At 43.4% G+C, this 23,083-nt stretch overlaps 1 protein-coding gene across 2 annotated transcripts in view; it reads left to right on the top strand.

The window, feature by feature from the left end:
* The window catches only part of PTPRB (protein tyrosine phosphatase receptor type B), a 159,569-nt gene that overhangs the window by 102,445 nt on the left and 34,041 nt on the right, over positions 1-23,083 (top strand). For both annotated transcript variants that reach the window (XM_066591635.1, XM_066591636.1), the window contains 12 exons: positions 159-422; positions 799-1,080; positions 1,325-1,603; positions 3,867-4,016; positions 5,463-5,706; positions 15,192-15,298; positions 17,044-17,149; positions 19,121-19,198; positions 19,279-19,296; positions 19,391-19,472; positions 21,143-21,233; positions 22,708-22,784. In XM_066591635.1, coding sequence (XP_066447732.1) covers positions 159-422; positions 799-1,080; positions 1,325-1,603; positions 3,867-4,016; positions 5,463-5,706; positions 15,192-15,298; positions 17,044-17,149; positions 19,121-19,198; positions 19,279-19,296; positions 19,391-19,472; positions 21,143-21,233; positions 22,708-22,784 — 1,778 coding nt within the window. The remainder of the gene's footprint in view (positions 1-158; positions 423-798; positions 1,081-1,324; positions 1,604-3,866; positions 4,017-5,462; positions 5,707-15,191; positions 15,299-17,043; positions 17,150-19,120; positions 19,199-19,278; positions 19,297-19,390; positions 19,473-21,142; positions 21,234-22,707; positions 22,785-23,083) is intronic.

The raw sequence follows: 23,083 nt of genomic DNA, 5'->3' as shown, positions 1-23,083 counted from the left end.
CAATGCTTTAGCGAATTCTATGAAACACTTTTTTAGCAAGGCCTTCAGAACGATACAAGCCTAATCGTCCATCACTGCCTTTGTGGAATGGGAGCAAAACATGAACAGTTCTGTTAAATGCGAATTTTAACTATTGCCATTTGTATTTTCATTAACAGTTCCAGCCCCAGTGACCAACCTGCAAGCATCAAACAGAAATACATCTGATAGTTTGTGGTTTACATGGACCCCAGCACTGGGAGATGTGAATGTGTATGAGCTGACACTCTACAACCCCAATGGGACACAGAAAGAACGGCTAAAAGCCAATAACCTTAAAGAACATCATTTCCCAAAGTTGGTTCCTGGACGTCTGTACAAGCTGGTGATAGTCACACATAGTGGTGACCTGAGCAATAAAGTGACAGTAGAGGCCAGAACAGGTATTATTACATGCTCTTCTTATCAGTAATGTTTGTTCTTTGTTTAGGTCAGGGACAGATATTGGCTTAGGGCTCACTTAACGTTTGTATGATAGTCATATCCATAAGAAAACATTGCGACACAACTTAGTGTACACCCAACGTTCATGCAACTGGGAACAGCTATAGTACCATAGGGGACAATAGAATCAGGTCAATGACACGCAAACACTATCACTTGTATTACAGTCCTACAAGTGAAAATGACACAACCAAAATTGCAAATCCCTTGTATTACACAACTGTGGTTAAAATCATAGTCATTAGACTTAAAATCAAGTTCTCAGTATTGCAAGGAACTGCTTCTAATACTACAGTATGTTGTTGGCTTTTATAGCTCCACAGCCACCAAATTCAGTGTCATTTACTGATGTGAAGAATACCTCTGTGTCTATAACTTGGCTTGGACCTCCAGACTGGACAGACTATGATGATTTTGAGCTGCAGTGGACACCTACAGATCCACTGGTGGTGTTTAATCCTTACAGCATCGGCAAGTCTAATGGAAGAATTATCACTGGTCTCCGACCTGGGCGTCTCTATAAATTCAGTGTAAAGAGCGTCAGTGGCAATGTAAAGAAGACTCTGAGCTTGTCTATTACAGGAACAGTGAGAACAAGTAAGATGTTTCATTGGATTGAGATATTTCTTGGACTGTGTTTTTGGCAATTCCCGTTTTGTATTCTTTCAATTTTGAGGGGTAACATATTAGGATCTACAGTGCAAAATTGAGACTGCTTCATTTTATGTCAGTACTTCTTTATTTGTCTATATAAAGTACATGAGATGAATGAGAAAATGTGAAAGATATTTAGATAATAAGAAAGACATCAATCAAGATTCTCTCATTTTTTTCTTTACAGAACCCGATAAGATACAACATCTTCATTGTCGGCCTCAGAATTCTACTGCCATCTCTTGCTTGTGGACACCTTCAGATTCTGACTTTGATGGGTATACCATTGAATATAGAAAGAACGGCTCTGATGTTGTGGAGTACTCCAAAAGAATTGGGAAACAGAAATCAGCACTTACAATCATGCACCTTGAACCACATAAGAGATATGTTGTATCCATCAAAGTGCATTCTGCTGATATGATAAGCCAGGTGGTGGAAGAGAGCACCATAACCATGATAGATAGTAAGTACTGATAAGAATAGCACAAGAAACAGGAAATGATACAATGGATTTCCCAACAGCTTAATATTCATTTACATGCCACAAAAATAACCTCAGAACATAGTATTAACAGTAATGTTATATGTAGACTACCTTCCGTCTGACATGTCTATACAGTGCATTTGGAGAGTCTTCAGAACCTTTCTCTTTCTTACATTATGTTATGTTGTGGCCTCGTCCAGTTTTTTTTTTATTACTTTTTTTCCCGCATCGCTTTGCACTCAATACCCCATAATGACAAAGTGAAAGCAGAAAGATAAGAATCTTTGGAATTTTTTTTTAATGAAAAACTAATATTTTGCATTGACATAAGTATTCAGACACTTGAAATTTTGTTCTGAAGCCTCCCATCTCTCTGGATCATATTTGAGATGTTTCTACATTTTATTTGCAGGCCACCTGTGATAAATTCAGTTGATTGGACATAATTTTAACCCCCTAAAGACACAGACCTTTTTTTGTTGTTTTTTGTTGTTTTTTTCCACCCCAGTTTATAAAAAAAATCGTAACCTTTATTTATCTATCAACATACCTGTCTGAGGGCTTGTTTTTTTGAGGGACAAGTTGCATTTTTCAATGGTACCATGTAATGTACCATATAATGTACTGAAAGATGTTTTAAAAAGTCTAAGTGAAGTGAAATGAAAAAAAAAAATCGCAATTCCACCATTTTTGGTGCGTTCTTGTTTCTACGCTGTACACACTGCAGCAAAAATGACATGATAACTTTATTCTATGGGTCAGTAGGATTACTATGACACCAAATATATATAGTTTTTTTTCTGTACTACTTACAAAAAATATATGATTGAAAAATAAAAAAAATGTGATCGCTTTTTCTTACATTTTTTCTTGGAGTCAGGGAGACCAAAATAGTGCAATTCTGATATTGTGTTTTTTTTCTGACACTGCTCACCATATGGGATTAATAATGCAATCACTTTGTCAGATCAGACTTTTTATCAATGCAGTGATATATTTTGGGTTTTTCATGTAGATTTTTTAAAAATATAAATATGACAAAAGGGATTTTTAAAAACTTTTAGAAGCTTTTATGTTTCTAAGTACTTTGCAAAACTCTTTAAACAAACTTTTTGACATTTTTTTTAGTTTCCATAGGGAACATGAACTTGCGAAGCTTTGATCGCTCCTGCAGTATAACGTAATACCATAGTATTACATCATACTGTGATCTGACAGGCAATCTATCAAGCCATGGCACTGGCTTTCAGAAGGCCCCTCACTGTCATGGCAACAGAAGAACACTCAACAATCTCATCAGTAGGAGTGCTGGCCGAAGCTATTGTAGGTGGGTGTCAGCTGTAAGGAACAGCTGCACCCACATTGTATGGAGTGGGTTCGACCCCCGATCCACCTCCATACAAATCTCCATGACGTAAGTGTATTTCAGGGAGCGCTAAAAGGTTAAAAGACACACCTCTGTCTATATAAGGTCTGAAGGCTTACAATACATATCAAAGCCAAAACGATGCTATGAGGAGTCAAGAGCTGCCTGTAGAGCTCAGAGACAGGATTTTGTGGAGGCACAGATCTGAAGAAAGTTACAAAAATTCTGCTGCCCTGAAAGTTCTCAGGAGCACAGTGGCCTCCATAATTCTTAAATACATTTTTTTGTATAAAAAACGGCTTCTTAATAGTGATGAGCGAGCATACTCGCTAAGGGCAGTTGCTCGAGCGAGCATTGCCCTTAGCGAGTACCTGCCCGCTCGAGAGACAAGGTTCGGGTGCCGGCGGCATGCAAGGAGCTGCGGGGGAGAGCGGGGAGGAATGGAGAGGAGCTCTTTCTCTTCCTCTCTCCCCCCCCCCCCCGCTCCCCCCTGCTGACTGTCGCTACTCACCGCTCCCCCGCGCCGGCACCCGAACCTTGTCTCTCGAGCGGGCAGGTACTCGCTAAGGGCAATGCTCGCTTGAGCAATTGCCCTTAGCGAGTATGCTCGCTCATCTCTACTTCTTAACCATATTATAGCATGTAAAATAAGGGAAATGCACTTATTTTCTTTTTATATCATTCCTTCATGGCTCTTTGCTATATTTTGTACTAGTCTGAAATAGCTATACGTGGTATCATAAGAGTAGCATCTGACCAAAGACCTCCAGAACGCTGCGCAGCATATGATTGTAATAAGTATATGGTGAACTTTCTACATATGCATCCCAGTTAACTTTTTTAATTAACTATTAAATAAAACATTGTGTTTTCTAGGCCCTCCACAACCACCTCTTCATATCAGAGTGAATATAAAAGATACTTTCATTAGCAAGTCATCAATCCACTTTAGTTTTAATTGCAGCTGGTTCAGTGACACCAATGGAGCTGTCAAATACTTCACTGTGATTGTGTCAGAAGCAGATGGTAAGCTATATCAAATCCAAATGTTTTTCTAATCCGTCTTCACAAAACTATTCATGGGAAGGCCTGATCTATCACTATGAGATAACAATGTATGACTTTCAATCCAGCACATCTTGATGGAAATCCCTGATCAGGGACAGCTGAACAAACCAATCATAGTTATGTATTAAGTGCCTGCTGTCCTTAGTCCTTTGTTAATAAAATTATGTTTCCCATTAATGACAAGAAACAGTTATATGCTTGATACTTTTAGTTCCAATAAATTGTTTTATGCTTGTGGAAAAGAAGGAATATCTTGTCCTGGTGACAGATCCCTTTAATATAATCTCTAATCAATCTAGCAGTTAATATTACAGTAGACAGTATAAAAGCATAGATTGTACTCTATCGTAGTCTGTATAAGTGCACCAAGTTCATACTTTGCAAGGAACACCTTGTTCATCTTATTTGATTCCTTACAAAGTACAAAGATTTATCCTATCCCGGTCTACATGATCCATAGATATTGGATGCAAAGGTGTGGACTGTGGAACAAAAGGTTGGTGCAGTACCCCATCCACCAGAGAGGACTGGTCTGGGACTTCAGGCTGTTGTGCCATCATGTTTGATGAAGTCCAATCAGTCTGCATCATATAAATACATCATCACTGGGGTCATAGTGGCCTTATCAGCAAACTGGGGCAAAGGGGCAAGGAGAGCTTTATGCCCAGGCTCTGGCCACTCTACACTTGGTTTTGGACAATGTTGGAACACTTTAAAATGTCTCCAAGGCGTGACGGTGTACCTAGAGCTTCTGGGGTACAGAGTGAAGACTGTTTCTCCAGAAATGATGCGAAGCTCCAAACAACTTTAAGATTAAGCGGAAACAACAGGCCCGGACACCCGCAACAAGAACCGGTTCAGTGATATTAGTTGAGTCTCTCAACAAGAACGATGATCTGGCAGTAGCAAAAAATGTCTTGAGGAATAAGTAGTCTTCACAGAAGACTCACGGTCACAAATTCTTCAGGGAACTGAGCTAAGATAGGCCACTCAGTATTTTCTGTATTCATAGGATGTCCGTAGGACTGAACTCTGGCCAGCTTGCAAGCTGATGATTACCACTCAACTTGCTACAACATTCTGCCACATTCGGATACCTAAAGTGCGAAGACGCCCAAGACTGTAGTCTTCCCAAATTCCCCCTGCTGCCCTTAAAGGGATAAACATATAACATCAAAGAATGGGATATTCAAGTTGCACAGATAAACCACTCCTTCCTTACAGACGCATCCATTCAGGATGAATGTAGATTCAGTAAACTGGAATAATGTAAAAATGTTAAAACAATTAATTTTAAAAAATCGTTAAAAGTATGGTGTTGCTGCATAATGATAAACTTTGTAATTATATTGGCTAGTAATATGTTTTAATTGCTTTCTTTCACAATTGTTCCACCTGTCTTAGGCAATGACAACCTGAAACCTGAGTCAATGCATCCCCTGCCAACATATACCGATTATAAGCAGAACAGTTCCATTAAAATTTATCAGACAGACTATTTTCCAAGCAGATGTGCTGAAGCTCCGGACTACAATATTCAAAATTTCAAAATTAAACTGGGCGGAGAAATGGAAAACCTGGGAGGAAAATGTGATCCTAATCAAAATAGATTCTGTGACGGTCCCTTGAAACCGAAGACATCATACAGGTTAGACATAATGGATTTAAGTGAGTCTAGAATTAAAATATTATGTTGTAGCTGGTGAGAGAAAATCTGTTCTTCTAAATTATAGTGCCTTGCTGTACACAACTTAAAATTGTGCTTAAAACCTCAAGAATATTTTGTACATGTTCTCACCTCTTCAAAGTCAAACAGGAACACATGACTCCTTAGCACATATTTAATATAGATCTCATTTATCAAAACTGTCTGACATAAAAATACTCATGTCAACCAATGAGAGTTCAGCTTTCATTCCTTAAACTCCTCTGGGGAAGTAAAATTTGCACTGTGATTGGTTGGGGAACATGGCTAGTCTTTTTAATAAAAACTGTTTTCATCAAAAAAGGTCCAATGATTTTTGCATCTTTAGTATTCCTATGATGTGAGGCTTGATTGCCAAGTTGGCTCCTGGCAGTTTTGAATTAATAATTAGAGATGAGCGAACACCAAAATGTTCGGGTGCTCGTTATTCGGAACGAACTTCCCGCGATGCTCGAGGGTTCGTTTCGAACAACGAACCCCATTGAAGTCAATGGGCGACCAGAGCATTTTTGTATTTCGCCGATGCTCGCTGAGGTTTTCATGTGTGAAAATCTGGGCAATTCAACAAAGTGATGGGAATGACACAGAAACGGATAGGGTAGGCGAGGGGCTACATGTTGGGCTGCATCTCAAGTTCACAGGTCCCACTATTAAGCCACAATACCGGCAAGAGTGGGCCCCCCCCCCCTCCCAACAACTTTTACTTCTGAAAAGCCCTCATTAGCATGGCATACCTTTGCTAAGCACCACACTAGCTACAACAAAGCACAATCACTGCCTGGATGACACTCCGCTGCCACTTCTCCTGGGTTACATGCTGACCAACCGCCCCCCCTCCCCCCCACAGCACACACCAAACTGTCCCTGCGCAGCCTTCAGCTGCCCTCATGCCACACCAGCCTCATGTCTATTTAGAAGTGCGTCTGCCATGAGGAGGAACCGCAGGCACACACTGCAGAGGGTTGGCACGGCTAGGCAGCGACCCTCTTTAAAAGGGGCGGGTCGATAGCCCACAATGCTGTACAGAAGCAATGAGAAATAGAATCCTGTGCCACCGCCATAAGGAGCTGCACACGTAGGCATAGCAATGGGGAACCTATGTGCCACACACTATTCATTCTGTCAAGGTGTCTGCATGCCCCAGTTAGACCGGGCTTTTTAATTCATAGACACAGGCAGGTACAACTCCCTATTGTGAAGTCCCTGTGGACCGACAGCATGGGTGGGTGCCAGGAAGCCACCGGCGGTACATAGAAATATCCCATTGCATTGCCCAACACAGCTGAGGTAGTAATGTCGTGCATAATGCAGGTGGGCTTCGGCCCACACTGCATGCCCCAGTCAGACTGGGGTTCTTTAGAAGTGGACACATGTAGGTGAAACTCCCTGTGGACCCACTGCCTGGGTGGGTGCCAGGAAGCCACCGGCGGTACATAGAAATATCCCATTGCATTGCCCAACACAGCTGAGGTAGTAATGTCGTGCATAATGCAGGTGGGCTTCGGCCCACACTGCATGCCCCAGTCAGACTGGGGTTCTTTACAAGTGTACAGATGTGTTAAAAACTCCGTGTGCACCTACAGCATGGGTGGCTCCCTGGAACCCACCGGCGGTACACAAAAATATCCCATTGCATTGCCCAACACAGCTGAGGTAGTAATGTCGTGTGTAATACAGGTGGGCTTCGGCCCACACTGCATGCCCCAGTCAGACTGGGGTTCTTTAGAAGTGGACACATGTAGGTTAAACTCCCTGTGGACCCACTGCCTGGGTGGGTGCCAGGAAGCCACCGGCGGTACATAGAAATATCCCATTGCATTGCCCAACACAGCTGAGGTAGTAATGTCGTGCATAATGCAGGTGGGCTTCGGCCCACACTGCATGCCCCAGTCAGACTGGGGTTCTTTAGAAGTGGACACATGTAGGTTAAACTCCCTGTGGACCCACTGTCTGGGTGGGTGCCAGGAAGCCACCGGCGGTACATAGAAATATCCCATTGCATTGCCCAACACAGCTGAGGTAGTAATGTCGTGCATAATGCAGGTGGGCTTCGGCCCACACTGCATGCCCCAGTCAGACTGGGGTTCTTTAGAAGTGGACACATGTAGGTTAAACTCCCTGTGGACCCACTGCCTGGGTGGGTGCCAGGAAGCCACCGGCGGTACATAGAAATATCCCATTGCATTGCCCAACACAGCTGAGGTAGTAATGTTGTGTGTAATACAGGTGGGCTTCGGCCCACACTGCATGCCCCAGTCAGACTGGGGTTCTTTACAAGTGTACAGATGTGTTAAAAACTCCGTGTGCACTTACAGCATGGGTGGCTCCCTGGAACCCACCGGCGGTACACAAAAATATCCCATTGCATTGCCCAACACAGCTGAGGTAGTAATGTCGTGTGTAATACAGGTGGGCTTCGGCCCACACTGCATGCCCCAGTCAGACTGGGGTTCTTTAGAAGTGGACACATGTAGGTTAAACTCCCTGTGGACCCACTGCCTGGGTGGGTGCCAGGAAGCCACCGGCGGTACATAGAAATATCCCATTGCATTGCCCAACACAGCTGAGGTAGTAATGTTGTGTGTAATACAGGTGGGCTTCGGCCCACACTGCATGCCCCAGTCAGACTGGGGTTCTTTACAAGTGTACAGATGTGTTAAAAACTCCGTGTGCACCTACAGCATGGGTGGCTCCCTGGAACCCACCAGCGGTACACAAAAATATCCCATTGCATTGCCCAACACAGCTGAGGTAACGTCAGCTGTAATGCAGGTGGGCTAAAAATTAATTTGATTACACTGTAGACGAGGGCCCACAAAAATTGCTGTATCAACAGTACTAATGTACATCCCAAAAATTGGCCATGGCCAGCCAAGAGGGCAGGTGAAACCCATTAATCGCTTTGGTTAATGTGGCTTAAGTGGTAACTAGGCCTGGAGGCAGCCCAGTGTAACGAAAAATTGGTTCAAGTTAAAGTTCCAATGCTTTTAAGCGCATTGAAACTTATAAAAATTGTTCAGAAAAATTATTTGAGTGAGCCTTGTGGCCCTAAGAAAAATTGCCCGTTCAGCGTGATTACGTGAGGTTTCAGGAGGAGGAGCAGGAGGAGGAGGAGGAATATTAGACACAGATTGATGAAGCAGAAATGTCCCCGTTTTGGATGGTGAGAGAGAACGTAGCTTCCATCCGCGGGTGCAGCCTACGTATTGCTTACGTATCGCTGCTGTCCGCTGGTGGAGAACAGAAGTCTGGGGAAATCCAGCCTTTGTTCATCTTGATGAGTGTTAGCCTGTCGGCACTCTCGGTTGACAAGTGGCTACGCTTATCTGTGATGATTCCCCCAGCCGCACTAAACACCCTCTCCGACAAGACGCTAGCCGCAGGACAAGCAAGCACCTCCAGGGCATACAGCGCTAGTTCAGGCCACGTGTCCAGCTTCGACACCCAGTAGTTGTAGGGGGCAGAGGCGTCACCAAGGATGGTCGTGCGATCCGCTACGTACTCCCTCACCATCCTTTTACAGTGCTCCCGCCGACTCAGCCGTGACTGGGGAGCGGTGACACAGTCTTGGTGGGGAGCCATAAAGCTGGCCAGGCCCTTAAAGACTGTTGCACTGCCTGGGATGTACATGCTGCTCGATCTACGCACATCCCCTGCTACCTTGCCCTCGGTACTGCGCCTTCTGCCACTAGCGCTGTCGGCTGGGAATTTTACCATCAGCTTGTCCACAAGGGTCCTGTGGTATAGCAACACTCTCGAACCCCTTTCCTCTTCGGGAATCAGAGTGGGCAGGTTCTCCTTATACCGTGGATCGAGCAGTGTGTACACCCAGTAATCCGTCGTGGCCAGAATGCGTGCAACGCGAGGGTCACGAGAAAGGCATCCTAACATGAAGTCAGCCATGTGTGCCAGGGTACCTGTACGCAACACATGGCTGTCTTCACTAGGAAGATCACTTTCAGGATCCTCCTCCTCCTCCTCCTCCTCCTCCTCCTCCTCAGGCCATACACGCTGAAAGGATGACAGGCAATCAGCCGGTGTACCGTCAGCAGCGGCCCAAGCTGTCTCTTCCCCCTCCTCCTCCTCCTCCTCATGCTCCTCCTCCTCCTCCTGTACGCGCTGAGAAATAGACAGGAGGGTGCCCTGACTATCCAGCGGCATACTGTCTTCCCCCGCCCCCGTTTCCGAGCGCAAAGCAGCTGCCTTTATGGTTTGCAGGGAATTTCTCAAGATGCATAGCAGAGGAATGGTGACGCTAATGATTGTAGCATCGCCGCTCACCACCTGGGTAGACTCCTCAAAATTACCAAGGACATGGCAGATGTCTGCCAACCAGGCCCACTCTTCTGAAAGGAATTGAGGAGGCTGACTCCCACTGCGCCGCCCATGTTGGAGTTGGTATTCGACTATAGCTCTACGTTGTTCATAGAGCCTGGCCAACATGTGGAGCGTAGAGTTCCACCGTGTGGGCACGTCGCACAGCAGTCGGTGCACTGGCAGCTTAAAGTGATGTTGCAGGGTGCGCAGGGTGGCAGCGTCCGTGTGGGACTTGCGAAAATGTGCGCAGAGCCGGCGCGCCTTTACGAGCAGGTCTGACAAGCGTGGGTAGCTTTTCAGAAAGCGCTGAACCACCAAATTAAAGACGTGGGCCAGGCATGGCACGTGCGTGAGGCTGCCGAGCTGCAGAGCCGCCACCAGGTTACGGCCGTTGTCACACACGACCATGCCCGGTTGGAGGCTCAGCGGCGCAACCCAGCGGTCGGTCTGCTGTGTCAGACCCTGCAGCAGTTCGTGGGCCGTGTGCCTCTTATCGCCTAAGCTGAGTAGTTTCAGCACGGCCTGCTGACGCTTGCCCACCGCTGTGCTGCCACACCGCGCGACACCGACTGCTGGCGACATGCTGCTGCTAACACATCTTGATTGCGAGACAGAGGAGGAGGAGGAGGAGGAGGAGGGTGCTTTAGTGGAGGAAGCATACACCTCCGCAGATACCACCACCGAGCTGGGGCCCGCAATTCTGGGGGTGGGTAGGACGTGAGCGGTCCCAGGCTCTGACTCTGTCCCAGCCTCCACTAAATTCACCCAATGTGCCGTCAGGGAGATGTAGTGGCCCTGCCCGCCTGTGCTTGTCCACGTGTCCGTAGTTAAGTGGACCGTGGCAGTAACCGCGTTGGTGAGGGCGCGTACAATGTTGCGGGAGATGTGGTCGTGCAGGGCTGGGACGGCACATCGGGAAAAGTAGTGGCGACTGGGAACTGAGTAGCGCGGGGCCGCCGCCTCCATGATACTTTTGAAGGACTCAGTTTCCACAACCCTATACGGCAGCATCTCAAGGCTGATGAATTTTGCTATGCGGACGGTTAACGTTTGAGCGTCCGGGTGCGTGGCGGCGTACTTGCGCTTGCGCTCCAACAGTTGCGCAAGCGACGGCTGGACGGTGCGCTGAACTACACTGCTGGATGGGGCCGAGGACAGCGGAGGTGAGGGTGTGGGTGCAGGCCAGGAGACGGTAGTGCCTGTGTCCTGAGAGGGGGGTTGCATCTCAGTGGCAGGTTGGGGCACAGGGGGAGAGGCAGGGGTGCAAACCGGAGGCGCTGAACGGCCTTCGTCCCACCTTGCGGGGTGCTTGGCCATCATATGTCTGCGCATGGTGGTGGTGGTGAGGCTGTTGGTGTTGGCTCCCCGGCTGAGCTTTGCGCGACAAAGGTTGCACACCACTGTTCGTCGGTCGTCAGGCGTCTCTGTGAAAAACTGCCAGACCTTAGAGCACCTCGGCCTCTGCAGGGTGGCATGGCGCGAGGGGGCGCTTTGGGAAACAGTTGGTGGATTATTCGGTCTGGCCCTGCCTCTACCCCTGGCCACCGCACTGCCTCTTGCAACCTGCCCTGCTGATGCCCTTGACTCCCCCTCTGAAGACCTGTCCTCCTGAGTAAGCGTTGCACACCAGGTGGGGTCAGTCACCTCATCGTCCTGCTGCTCTTCCTCCGAATCCTCTGTGCGCTGCTCCCTCGGACTTACTGCCCTTACTACTACCTCACTGCAAGACAACTGTGTCTGATCGTCATCGTCCTCCTCACCCACAGAAAGTTGTTGAGACAGTTGGCGGAAGTCCCCAGCCTCTTCCCCCGGACCCCGGGAACTTTCGAATGGTTGGGCATCAGTGACGATAAACTCCTCTGGTGGGAGAGGAACCGCTGCTGCCCAATCTAAGCAGGGGACCGAGAACAGTTCCTGGGAGTGTTCCCGCTCCTGAGCAGGTGTTATTGTAGTGGAGTGAGGAGGCTGGGAGGAAGGAGGAGCAGCAGACGGAGGATTCGGATTGGCAGCAGTGGACGGCGCAGAACTGCGGGTAGACGATAGGTTGCTCGAAGCACTTTCTGCCATCCAGGACAGGACCTGCTCACACTGCTCATTTTCTAATAACCGTCTCCCGCGTGGACCCATTAATTGGGCGATGAATGTGGGGACACCAGAAACGTGCCTCTCTCCTAATCGCGCAGCAGTCGGCTGCGACACACCTGGATCAGGAGCTTGGCCTGTGCCCACACCCTGACTTGGCCCTCCGCGTCCTCGGCCGCGTCCACGTCCTCTAGGCCTACCCCTACCCCTCAGCATGCTGTAATACCAGTGATTTGATTTCACAGGCAGGAAATAAATTGGCGCAAGACTGCAGGCCAAATATAATTTTTTCCCTTTTTTGAAAACGAAAGGCCCCACTGCCTCTAGTGAATGAATAATCTAAGTTTAATAACTGTGCTGTTTTCCTGCTAATGTGTCACAGAACGTGAGGGTAGCAGAGTTATTAACTGTGGCAGAGCAGGTATTTTTTTTCCCAATTAAGGAAAACAAATGGCGAAGCCAGGAGTAAAACGTAGCTGGGTGCGTATGATTTTTATAGGTTGCAGACGCAGCCGACACGTGTCCACCGGCGTTAGGACGGACAGAGGCAGGACAAATAGAATTATTTTCCGTTTTTTTGCACCAAAAGGCAGCACTGCGTATATTCTATGAACATGAGAAGTTTAATAACTGTGCTGTTTTCCTGCTAATGTGTCACAGAACGTGAGGGTAGCAGAGTTATTAACTGTGGCAGAGCAGGTATTTTTTTTCCCAATTAAGGAAAGCAAATGGCGAAGCCAGGAGTAAAACGTAGCTGGGTGCGTATGATTTTTACAGGTTGCACACGCAGCCGACACGTGTCCACCGGCGTTAGGACGGACAGAGGCAGGACAAATAGAATTATTTTCACTTGTTTTACAAGCAAAAGGCAGCACTGCGTATATTCAATGAATAATAACTGTGTTGTGGCCCTGCCTATACAATTCTTTCCCTGCAGTATCAATGGAGGATGGAATGCTCTGCAGAGGCGATTTTGAGAAGCAAAAAAAAATGCAGCACAGCTAACAGCAGCCTGGACAGTACTGCACACAGATAAATATGGCCCTAGAAAGGACCGTTGAGGTTCTTGAAGGCTACACTCACTCCTAACACTCTCCCTGCCTATGCAGCACTTCTGTCCCTAATGCCGGGTGCAACGCTCTGCAGAGCCGATTTTGAGGAAAAAAAAATTGCCACTGCTAACAGCAGCCAACACACAGCTATCAGTGGCCCTAATAAGGACCTTTGGGGGGTCTTGAAGCCTACACTAACTACCAATTCTTTCCCTACAGCAGCTCCGGTACAAACAGCACTGTCCCTCAGCTAACTCACCAGGCATCTGAGCCGAACCGCGGGAGGGGCCGACTTTTATGTTCGGGTGACACCTGATCTTCCCAGCCACTCACAGCAGGGGGGTGGTATAGGGCTTGAACGTCACAGGGGGAAGTTGTAATGCCTTCCCTGTCTTTCAATTGGCCAAAAAAAGCGCGCTAACGTCTCAGGGAAGGAAGTGAAAGTAACCAGAACACCGCATGGTGTTCGTTACGAATAACGAACATCCCGAACACCCTAATATTCGCACGAATATCAAGCTCGGAAGAACACGTTCGCTCATCTCTATTAATAATGTGTCCTGGACGCTGCTGTATTATGAGGCATTCTGCTTTATACTTTGATATATATGATGCTATAAATTGTAATAGCTAAAAAACTGGTTCAAGGTCGAAAGTCTTCCAAAAAAAAATTGCAGTAACCCTAAAACGAAAGGCACTTAAACAGTAGGCAGACTTCTTGCTGAAGTTTTTATGACTAGCCTATTCATTAGAATGTGGCTTGCAGAAATCCATGTGTTTCCTGCAGAAACAACCCCATTTAGTTTCAAATATTTTATTTAAAGGAGTCGTCTGAGTTATAGATCCTGTGTAAAATGCATTCACCATGCAGTAACATAAAAAATAAACATATACTCACCCCTCTACTCGTGTCCCGCAGCACCATTCCATGTCTCCACCATGATGCCTGTTTGCAGGACATCACATAGGTGCCCAAAAAAAACGCTTGACTGACCGAGCCCTTACACTGCAATTTTGAGAATGTATCTTCATAGTGTTCAGATAGCAGTATATTCTATTAGTATTGGATGTGAGGCCACAAAGAAGGAAGTTGCAGTAGTCTAGATGGGAAATGATTAGGGCATACATCCAGCGTTTTTATTGGTTCAGAGTTGAGGAAAGACTGCAGCCAAGAGATGTTTTTGATATTATGCATCCTATTTTAATCTGTAAAGGAGAAAAGCCGGATCCTTAAAAACAGTTCTTTTATTCCAAACAATCCACAAAATTACAAATGGTAGGTACTGTGTACCACCACATCTACACCAGAAAGAAAGAAAAACATTATTTTTGTTTGTTTTGGGTGTCACAATCAAGCAAGGTATAATAACTGGTCCGTAATTGATTTTAAGGGGGAGTACCATGTCAGTTTGTTAGCTGTGATCAAGAAAAAAGTGTCTTTCAAAATGCGTTTGACATAGACATGGTGTCACACTATTATGGATTTTTTGGAATAAAGGAAGAATTGAAAGTGTTTTAAGGAGCCGGCTTTTCTCCTTTGTTGTTGCTATTTAAGCCGTTTGACTCATGGTCAGCCTGAACGCCTGAAAACCTTCAAGCTAAACCGAGGTAAATATCACCTACTAACCAGATGAATATAGCGTTGTGTTATGTATTTTCAAATTTATTGTAACCCATGCTTGCTGTAAATTGATGGAACATTGTTTATAGATGCTGAAACCTGCCCTGATCATTTATTGATCGCTTGTCATCGAAAACAAGGAACATGACCTGCTTGTTTCAGACATTCATGTGAATCCCAGCTCCCAGGACCCATCCATTGCAGTATTCTTACTTGTCTGATATTTCAGTTGGTCCTATCATGGAAATCTCCAATTTTATTATTATTTTCACATCAACACTTTCGTATTATAGTGTTTCCATGTTTATTTTGATGTTGCAACATACTTAACTTGGCCCTTTTATCTTTTGTTATAGGATCAGCATTAGAGCCTTTACACAATTGTTCTCTGAAGATCTAAAAGAAAACTCAGATCCGTTATTTGTTGACACTTTTTTCTCTTTGCCAATCACAACAGAAGCAGGTGAGGAACTGTGTGTATGCTGTGTGCAGTGACCTTTTCAGCGCACGCTTATTGTTGCAGTTACTAAGAATACAGAAGATGGTAAGCGCTTAATATCAGGCAATATAATAATTCGAGATCATTTTAATATTGATACAAATGTAAGTATTGGAACATTGTTCAAAACAGGTTTATGGTATATTCTCACATTGCAAATTTGTTGCAAGAATTTCATATACTTTAATAGGGGTGTTTCTAGAGCATGTACATAGATTCCTGTAGACCCCATTCAGATGAATTGGACAGTTGCAGAAATCACTGCAAGAAATCTGTGGCATGTGAACATTCCTTTAAAGTGGTTGACCCATGATTAAATATTAATTTACATTGTTATGTCAAGCAAAATGTAACAATTTTCGTCTAGATATCACTGTTACATATTTTTTATGGCGCTCCCTGGTGATCTTTTGATTCCCCCTCAGAACATCCACCTAATGTGTTCAATACTGGCCTGATGAAGCTATTGTTAATTTATTGCTTTTAATGGCTGCCCTGTACAATAGCAGAAATCATTCCACCACCCATATACAAGAAGATCCCAGTGACAAGATTGAGCTGCTGAGTGTGTGTGTGACCACCAGCACTGAGTACACTAATTGGACATTCTGAGAGAGAATGTATAGAACACCAGGGGGCGCCACAACAAGTGTAAATCAGCAATATCTACACACAAGAGCATCTTTTTAAGTTATTAAGATTGAAACATTGTTCTGTATGGTGTGATCAGGCAACCCTGCTCAGATAAATACCTGCTTTGCAGCACCTGGCATCTTCCATAAATTAAAGCTCCCCTTTGGAATCCCTGTAAAGATTATAATATGGCATTACAGTACTAATAGTTTCCTCATATCGTATTAAGCCAGAACAATTCAATAATAAATCTGAAAAGTTGTTGTTCTGCTGCCCTGTAACCCCATAAGCTTCAGGGAAAATCATCATTTTTAGACCTGGAGCTGGGAAAGGTTGTGCCAGAAGGGCCCATAAAGTATTTATTGAATAAAATATATACAAATGGTTATCTTATCAGTGCAAAATCCTCTTTCTACATGTTGAATTTGAGCTCACAACCTCTACTCCATCCATTTTATGCATGTTGTAAAGCAGAAAATAAACCTCTTATACCTAATTTTCATTAAAATGCTTTTTTATTACCATTGTAAGAACTTTTTTATATGACTGTGCAACATATAGTATTTAGAAATGCTGATAATAAACCTTTAGACTTTTTCTTAAAGTACATGGCTTGGAAGCCCTTCTCTTTCCATAAACTTTTCCACAGATTAGTCTTAAAAAAATATTTAGTTGTTCCCCTGTCTGTACTGACTGGGAGTGCACTGAGGTAGAAGCTGGTAAGGACAGGTAATGTTTTTGTAAAGCCTGTAAAGTGTTAACAAAAAGCCTAGAACTCTTTGTGTATTTGTGATAGACACTGAACATATATAATACTATAACTAATAAGTATATTATTTAAATAAGGGGTGATGCAAAAATTTGGCCAATGTAAGTTCTATAAATTAGAAAAAGATAGGTAACAGATATAAAATATATTTCGAGACACATATGGTATGTGACCACTAACAATACAGAGTCAAATTATAAAACTTTTGGGAATTGGGATAAATCAGCATACTTAATACAGTATATAGAATGATATATAGAAAGACTGTGTTTAATAATTATCACCCTGCTCTTTTATGACTTGACAGAGCCTCTAGTAGGAGTGATTGAAGGTGTCAGTGCGGTCTTATTCCTCATTGTTGTCCTGATTGGAGTCACAGCTTTACTGATTTGCCGCCAGAAATGCAGGAGAGTGTAAGTATCCATGCGTCACATCATCAATCTCTGCTTCTAGAACTTTAATATGACAGTCAAGCATTTTACGTTTTGTAGATTAGTAAACTGGTGAATCTTTGAATTTAGTGCATTTTCATCATAAAAGCAAAATACAGTATGCATGGTCTGTGATATACACCTATGAGCTATAATACAGTGTGTAACAAAAGACATGGCGGGGTTTCAAATGATTATATTGTTGGAATGAAACACGACTAACACAGGAAACAGGTGTCAAATAAAAGAGTCCCTGAGTTTTTCATCTTGAGATTAGTAGAAGTATGTATCCATGGTGAAGAGAATATACAAGATAAAGACAGATCAAAGGAAAGTACAGTGTATTTTGTGTCCAGTAAACTATGAACCTGGGACTTGTGTGTAACGTAGATATTGTCATGTGTTTAATGAAGAACCAGCCCATGAAAATCATATCAATTGTTGGGATAGATACTTAAAAAATATGGAAAGCCTACTGGACATAGCATTCAGAAAGACCATCTGTTGGTGACGAGTTAGTCGAAAACATTCAAAGAAGTTACATCTGCTGTCCAAAGAAACCTGTGCATAAATGTTCTTAACAATAAGGCCTTCCAAAAACAACTGTTGACACTTAAAAAAAAATATAGATTTTACATCAGTTTTAGTTGTCACATGCAATCCACCTAGATAACCATTCAAAAAACATACAATCAATTTTTGCTGTGGATATTCGTTAGGAAATTGACAACAAGCAGTTTTTACATTGTGTCTTGTTCAGTGATGAGGCCACTTTTCATGTTATGGGAGATATACATCACCACAACCTAAGAATATGGTGTTATGAACGTCCTCATTAATTTGCTGAACATGAGTGTAATAGCCCTAAAATTAATGTGTGGTGTGCTCTTGCAGAAGACACTGTGAAATTAAAGTAATGCACTGGACAATGCTCAACTGGAAAAACCTTGGGTCTTGGCAGTCATGTGGATGTTGTTTGACATGTACTGCACCACCTACCTAAACATTTTTGCAGACTAGATAAACCCCATATGACAACGGCATTCCATAATGGCAATGCTCCGTAATGCACCCTGACACACTATAATAGTTGTTCAGGAAATTTTTTAAGGAACATAGCAAAGAGGTCTAGGTGTTGACTTGATCTCTAAGTTCTCGAAATCTCAATCCAATTGAGCATTGTGGAGTGTGCTAGAAAAACAAGTCTGATACATGGAGGCCCAATCTTGAAATTTATAGGACTTAGATTATGGGCTTTCAATATCCTGGTGCCAGATATCACAGGACACTTTCAGAATTTTTGTGAAGTTCATATAGTGCAAAAAGAGAACCAGTTTACAGATGAAGTATACCTCCAGAGATTCATAAATCCCACTCCAACTGCATGTCCTAACTTCAAAAGAATCCAAATGATTCAGCATATAGATAAGATGTAAAATCTTTAAAAACTTTACTTAAACATATTAAGATATAAAATCTAACAAACTGAATTTTTGTAGATTTCTAGATATACAAATAAAGCTTTTCAAGATTCAATATTTTCAATTAAAGTTCTTCAAAACTTTACCTCTTACCTGTAAGCCAGATCACATGGATTCTTTTGAAGTTTGTGGAATTCATGCTTTAACGGGTCAGCGCTTTCATGGCATCAAGATGGGGACCTGCACAATATTAGGCCAGTGGTTTTAATGCTATCGCTGATCAGTATATTGTATAACAGACACATTTAGAATACTCTTTCTTCATTAAAATAGCTAGTATAGACTGCTGGTACAGTTTACTGAATAGTGAACCACTGTACATGCCTGGAACATGTATATTGTCTAACTGTGGTTTATGCTTTACATTTTATCTAAATCATGAAAAGCGATTCATAGAATCTTGATGTTAAGATGTGTTCAATTCACTGAGTGTCATGAATGAGTCAAGCATAATGTGTTCTGTGTATTTCAGCTATGATCAGGGTCATATCAGAGCACAATCACATAGAGAAATGCCCTCATCTATACATCTAAACATGGCTCATAAAGGGTAAGAAGAACCTTATGCACCATTCACTTTGCACAATATGTGGTTTAACAGATATTTAATTATGTTCTATTTCTTTATAGGAACAAACGATCCTCCAGGTAAGAGAACATTCTCCAGTACAGTGTCACCAATTCATTAGACTTTATTATTGGCACTTTATATCTTTATTTTACTCATTTTCTTACATTTTAGTCCAATCCAATCCAACCAGTTTGAGGTTCATTTCAGCAAACTTCAAGCAGACTCAAATTACTTGCTATCCCATGAATATGAGGTGAGAAGCCAGAAAATGTATATTTGCTGTTATTTAATATTATGAATTCTACTATAACATAATCATCAATGTTATGGGGGAATTTATTAAGACCATATGCTAGGTCATAATACAATCCTTGTCAGAGTAAGATGCACCCAATATATTAAGAGGCTCACGTTTCTTAATACAAGGTGCATCTTCAGCTGTCAGTATGCCTAAAAAGGAATCTAATCCAGCTATGAACTAGAGTAGATTTCTGGTACAAGTTACACTAGTTTCTGGTGTAAATTATACTTAAATCTGTAAGGCCATGGCAACCATGTCTCTTCTCAAAGCACATTCATATTGTTGCATACTGTCATAAGCAGCACAAAAGTTAAAGTCACAACATAGCCCCGAACCAAAATCTGTCCCTTTTTCTGTGCTACTTTTCAGTTGATAGATTTCCCCCATTGATGAATTGCTAATATGTTCGTGAGTTGATGTCAATTTTCCCACCAAAGTTCAAGAAATCACAAAATAAATGGCACCACAGACATTTCTTTTGATATCTGCAATTAATGTACAGTCTTTAATAACTTTGTGCATAGGTTCCAAAATAGTAGAGTGTATTGTTTTTAGCAAGCTTTCAGGCAATAAGTCTCCTTCATCGGCCTACAAATATAAACACAAAAACGTAAAACGGAAGGTAAGAAATGTCAGAAATTGTGAAAGTGTATAGTTTTCCCACCAAAGACATGTCGTATGGAAATGCCAAAAATGCCTGACGGGTGCGGCACAGGGACCCCCACCTACGAAGGGGAACTGGGTACACTGACCCTGTCAGCTGGGAAAGTCACAACAGGGACATTGAATAGAGATGTCCATGCATCTCTGCAGCTGCTGCATAATAAAGTTTATGGAAGCTACAGAAAACCCCAGAAAAAATCCTTCCTGACTCCAATTCCTGTATGACAGCGAGAATAAATATCTGACCCAATGATGAATGTCAAGTAGAGATGAGCGAACGTACTCGTAACGAGTACTTACGCACCCGAGTACCGCCATTTTCGAATACTTCAGTACTCGGGCGTAAAGATTCGGGGGGCGCCGGGGGGCGGGGAGAGGTGCGGCGGTGCGGGGGGGAGCAGCGGGGAACAGGGGGGAGCCCTCTCTCTCTCCCTCTCCCCCCCACTCCCCACTGCTACCCCCCGTGCCGCCACGGCGCCCCCCGAATCTTTACGCGCGAGTACTGCTGTACTCGAAAATGGCGGTGCTCGGGTGCGTAAGTACTCGTAACGAGTACGTTCGCTCATCTCTAATGTCAAGCAATCTTATAGATAATGTAATCAATAACATATGGATTATAATATTGTATTTTTCAAAAAAATAGGTACATAATGCTAAAAAGAAGATTCGGCACTTTACTGCATATAAGTACGGGTCTGTTTTCCAGCAGCAAATGTTTACAAATAGGATCATCCATTCTTAGTAGAGACAAAGGAGTAGTTTCTCTAACCCTATTCTTCACAGTTAAGTATTTATAAAGCAATGTGCCAACTTACGGCTTCAAGAAGTTCCAGTTACAATCAATTGATGATCGCTGTCTTTAAGGATGTGTTCTGTTGAATCGATGACCGTACGGCACAATGCAATGTAGCAGTGTCTCACAAAGAAGTTAAAGCCTTTTCATTACTCTTGTTTTTCAGGATCTTAAAGATGTTGGGCGAAACCAATCTTTTGATATAGCACTTTTACCAGAGAACAGAGGCAAAAATCGATACAACAATATATTGCCATGTAAGTACTTTTTTGTCACTGTAATGCACTTCAGTACAGTAGCATATATACATCATCACTCCCATCATAACAGAAGAGATTTAATATGCTCTTGACCTTGGGAGTTGCTTGCATTGTCAGACTCGGGTACATAGGGTCCACCATAGCAATTAATTCTAAAAGCCTACATATTAATTAAATACATATAGTAGGTACAAAAATCTAATTCAGCATGGCTAACTTCTGTCTAATGGGCCCACCGGGGGATTCACCAGCTGCCCACTAAACCAATCTGAGCCTGGTTGCTTCCTCCTGTATATGTTCGAGCAAGAGTTGGGAAGACTCAACACATCTAAATGGGGAAGCTTCTCCAAGCCTTATTCAGGGGAATCTTCTGCTCCAAATCTGCGGCATTTGAACTCATCCTGAATAACTTGACTAATATGTTCGAAGAATACTTCTTCTCAGGAAAATGTTTGTTCTTTTTAAGTCCATTGATTCTTAGACCTGATGAGCTAAGCTAAATATTGTTATCACATCAGTGGTGACCACCCTAAGGCCAGTTTCACGTGAGCATAGTATGGGCGGTTTGATCGGAGCACTCATGAGGCGCAAATGTGGCTGGAATACTCTCGCATGGAACCAAGCCAAGGATGCTTTCAGATGAGTGTATTTTAACTCTGTATTTGGTCCATGTTTCGCAAACCATAATACGGAGTTAATGTAAATCTATTGTATGTATCTATTCACATGGACATATTTTCCATGGCCATTTTTAGAAACACAGGATGACCAATTTTTTGCGTATTTGTTTCCGTATTGTGTTCTGTTGGGTAAATATGGATCAGTACTTGTCCAGTAGAAGATGAACACAGAGGCAAAGATTAATCAAATAATGATGAAAAGATGATGACATCTGTAATGTCATCTGTAACATGTTCATAATACAGACCCTATTATGGATTTGTAACAATACGCTTGTCTGAAATCAGCCTAAGGCCCAATGTCCACTTGCACGCACGGATTCTACTGCTGAATCCCACCGTGGTATCCGTGCAGGCCCTCGGACATGGAGAGGAAAATACATTTTCTTACCTCTCCGGATCCGGCGCAGTCCTCCTCTGAGCCGGCCGGATCTTCTTTCTTTAGCACGGCGGATGCGTCCGGCAGCGCCGGGCTGATGCACATACGCACTGCTTTCTTTTTTATTTTTGAATCTCCTTCTTTCCCGCGGATCCGCAGTACAGCCATAGTGACAGCTGCGGGTGTGCCGTGCATCGGATGGCTTCCAATGACTTCAATGGAAGCCGTCCCTGCGGGATCCGCAGGAAAATGGAACATGCTGCGATTTCTTCCCACGCATGTGACTTATGGGCAATTATATAAACCTGAGCCATGGTCTTTCTAACTGTTTTACCACTATCAGTCAGTTATGCTATAGTGTTGTGTTCTGTTACATTATTGCAATGGTCACAAAGTTGCTGTCTTTCTATAGATGATGTCACACGGGTAAAGCTCTCTAATGTGGATGATGATCCATGCTCAGACTACATCAATGCCAGTTATACCCCGGTAGGTATCACTTTCAGCATTGCACATTGTTGAAGTTGCAACCATAACAGTCACTTTGCACTATATGCTCTTGCCTGAAATAAGACCCAGATTTTATTACAGAATTGCAGATGAGGCTCCTATTCCCATATCTACAAAGTACTGTATTCTGTTACTTTACAAGACGTACTCCATGTCCATGGTCATAATGTACATACTGCCATAGGAGTAAATATAAGCGGTTCTTTTTTTCGGGAATAGCAATATCCTGTACATTGAGTACATTGTGTCCATCTTATTGTGTCAAGCTGTTACTATTA

This window comes from Eleutherodactylus coqui, chromosome 2 (assembly GCF_035609145.1).
Source record: "Eleutherodactylus coqui strain aEleCoq1 chromosome 2, aEleCoq1.hap1, whole genome shotgun sequence".
Taxonomy (NCBI): domain Eukaryota; kingdom Metazoa; phylum Chordata; class Amphibia; order Anura; family Eleutherodactylidae; genus Eleutherodactylus; species Eleutherodactylus coqui.
Note: the sequence above shows the minus strand (reverse complement) of the source record. Positions and strands in the feature narration are given on the sequence as shown.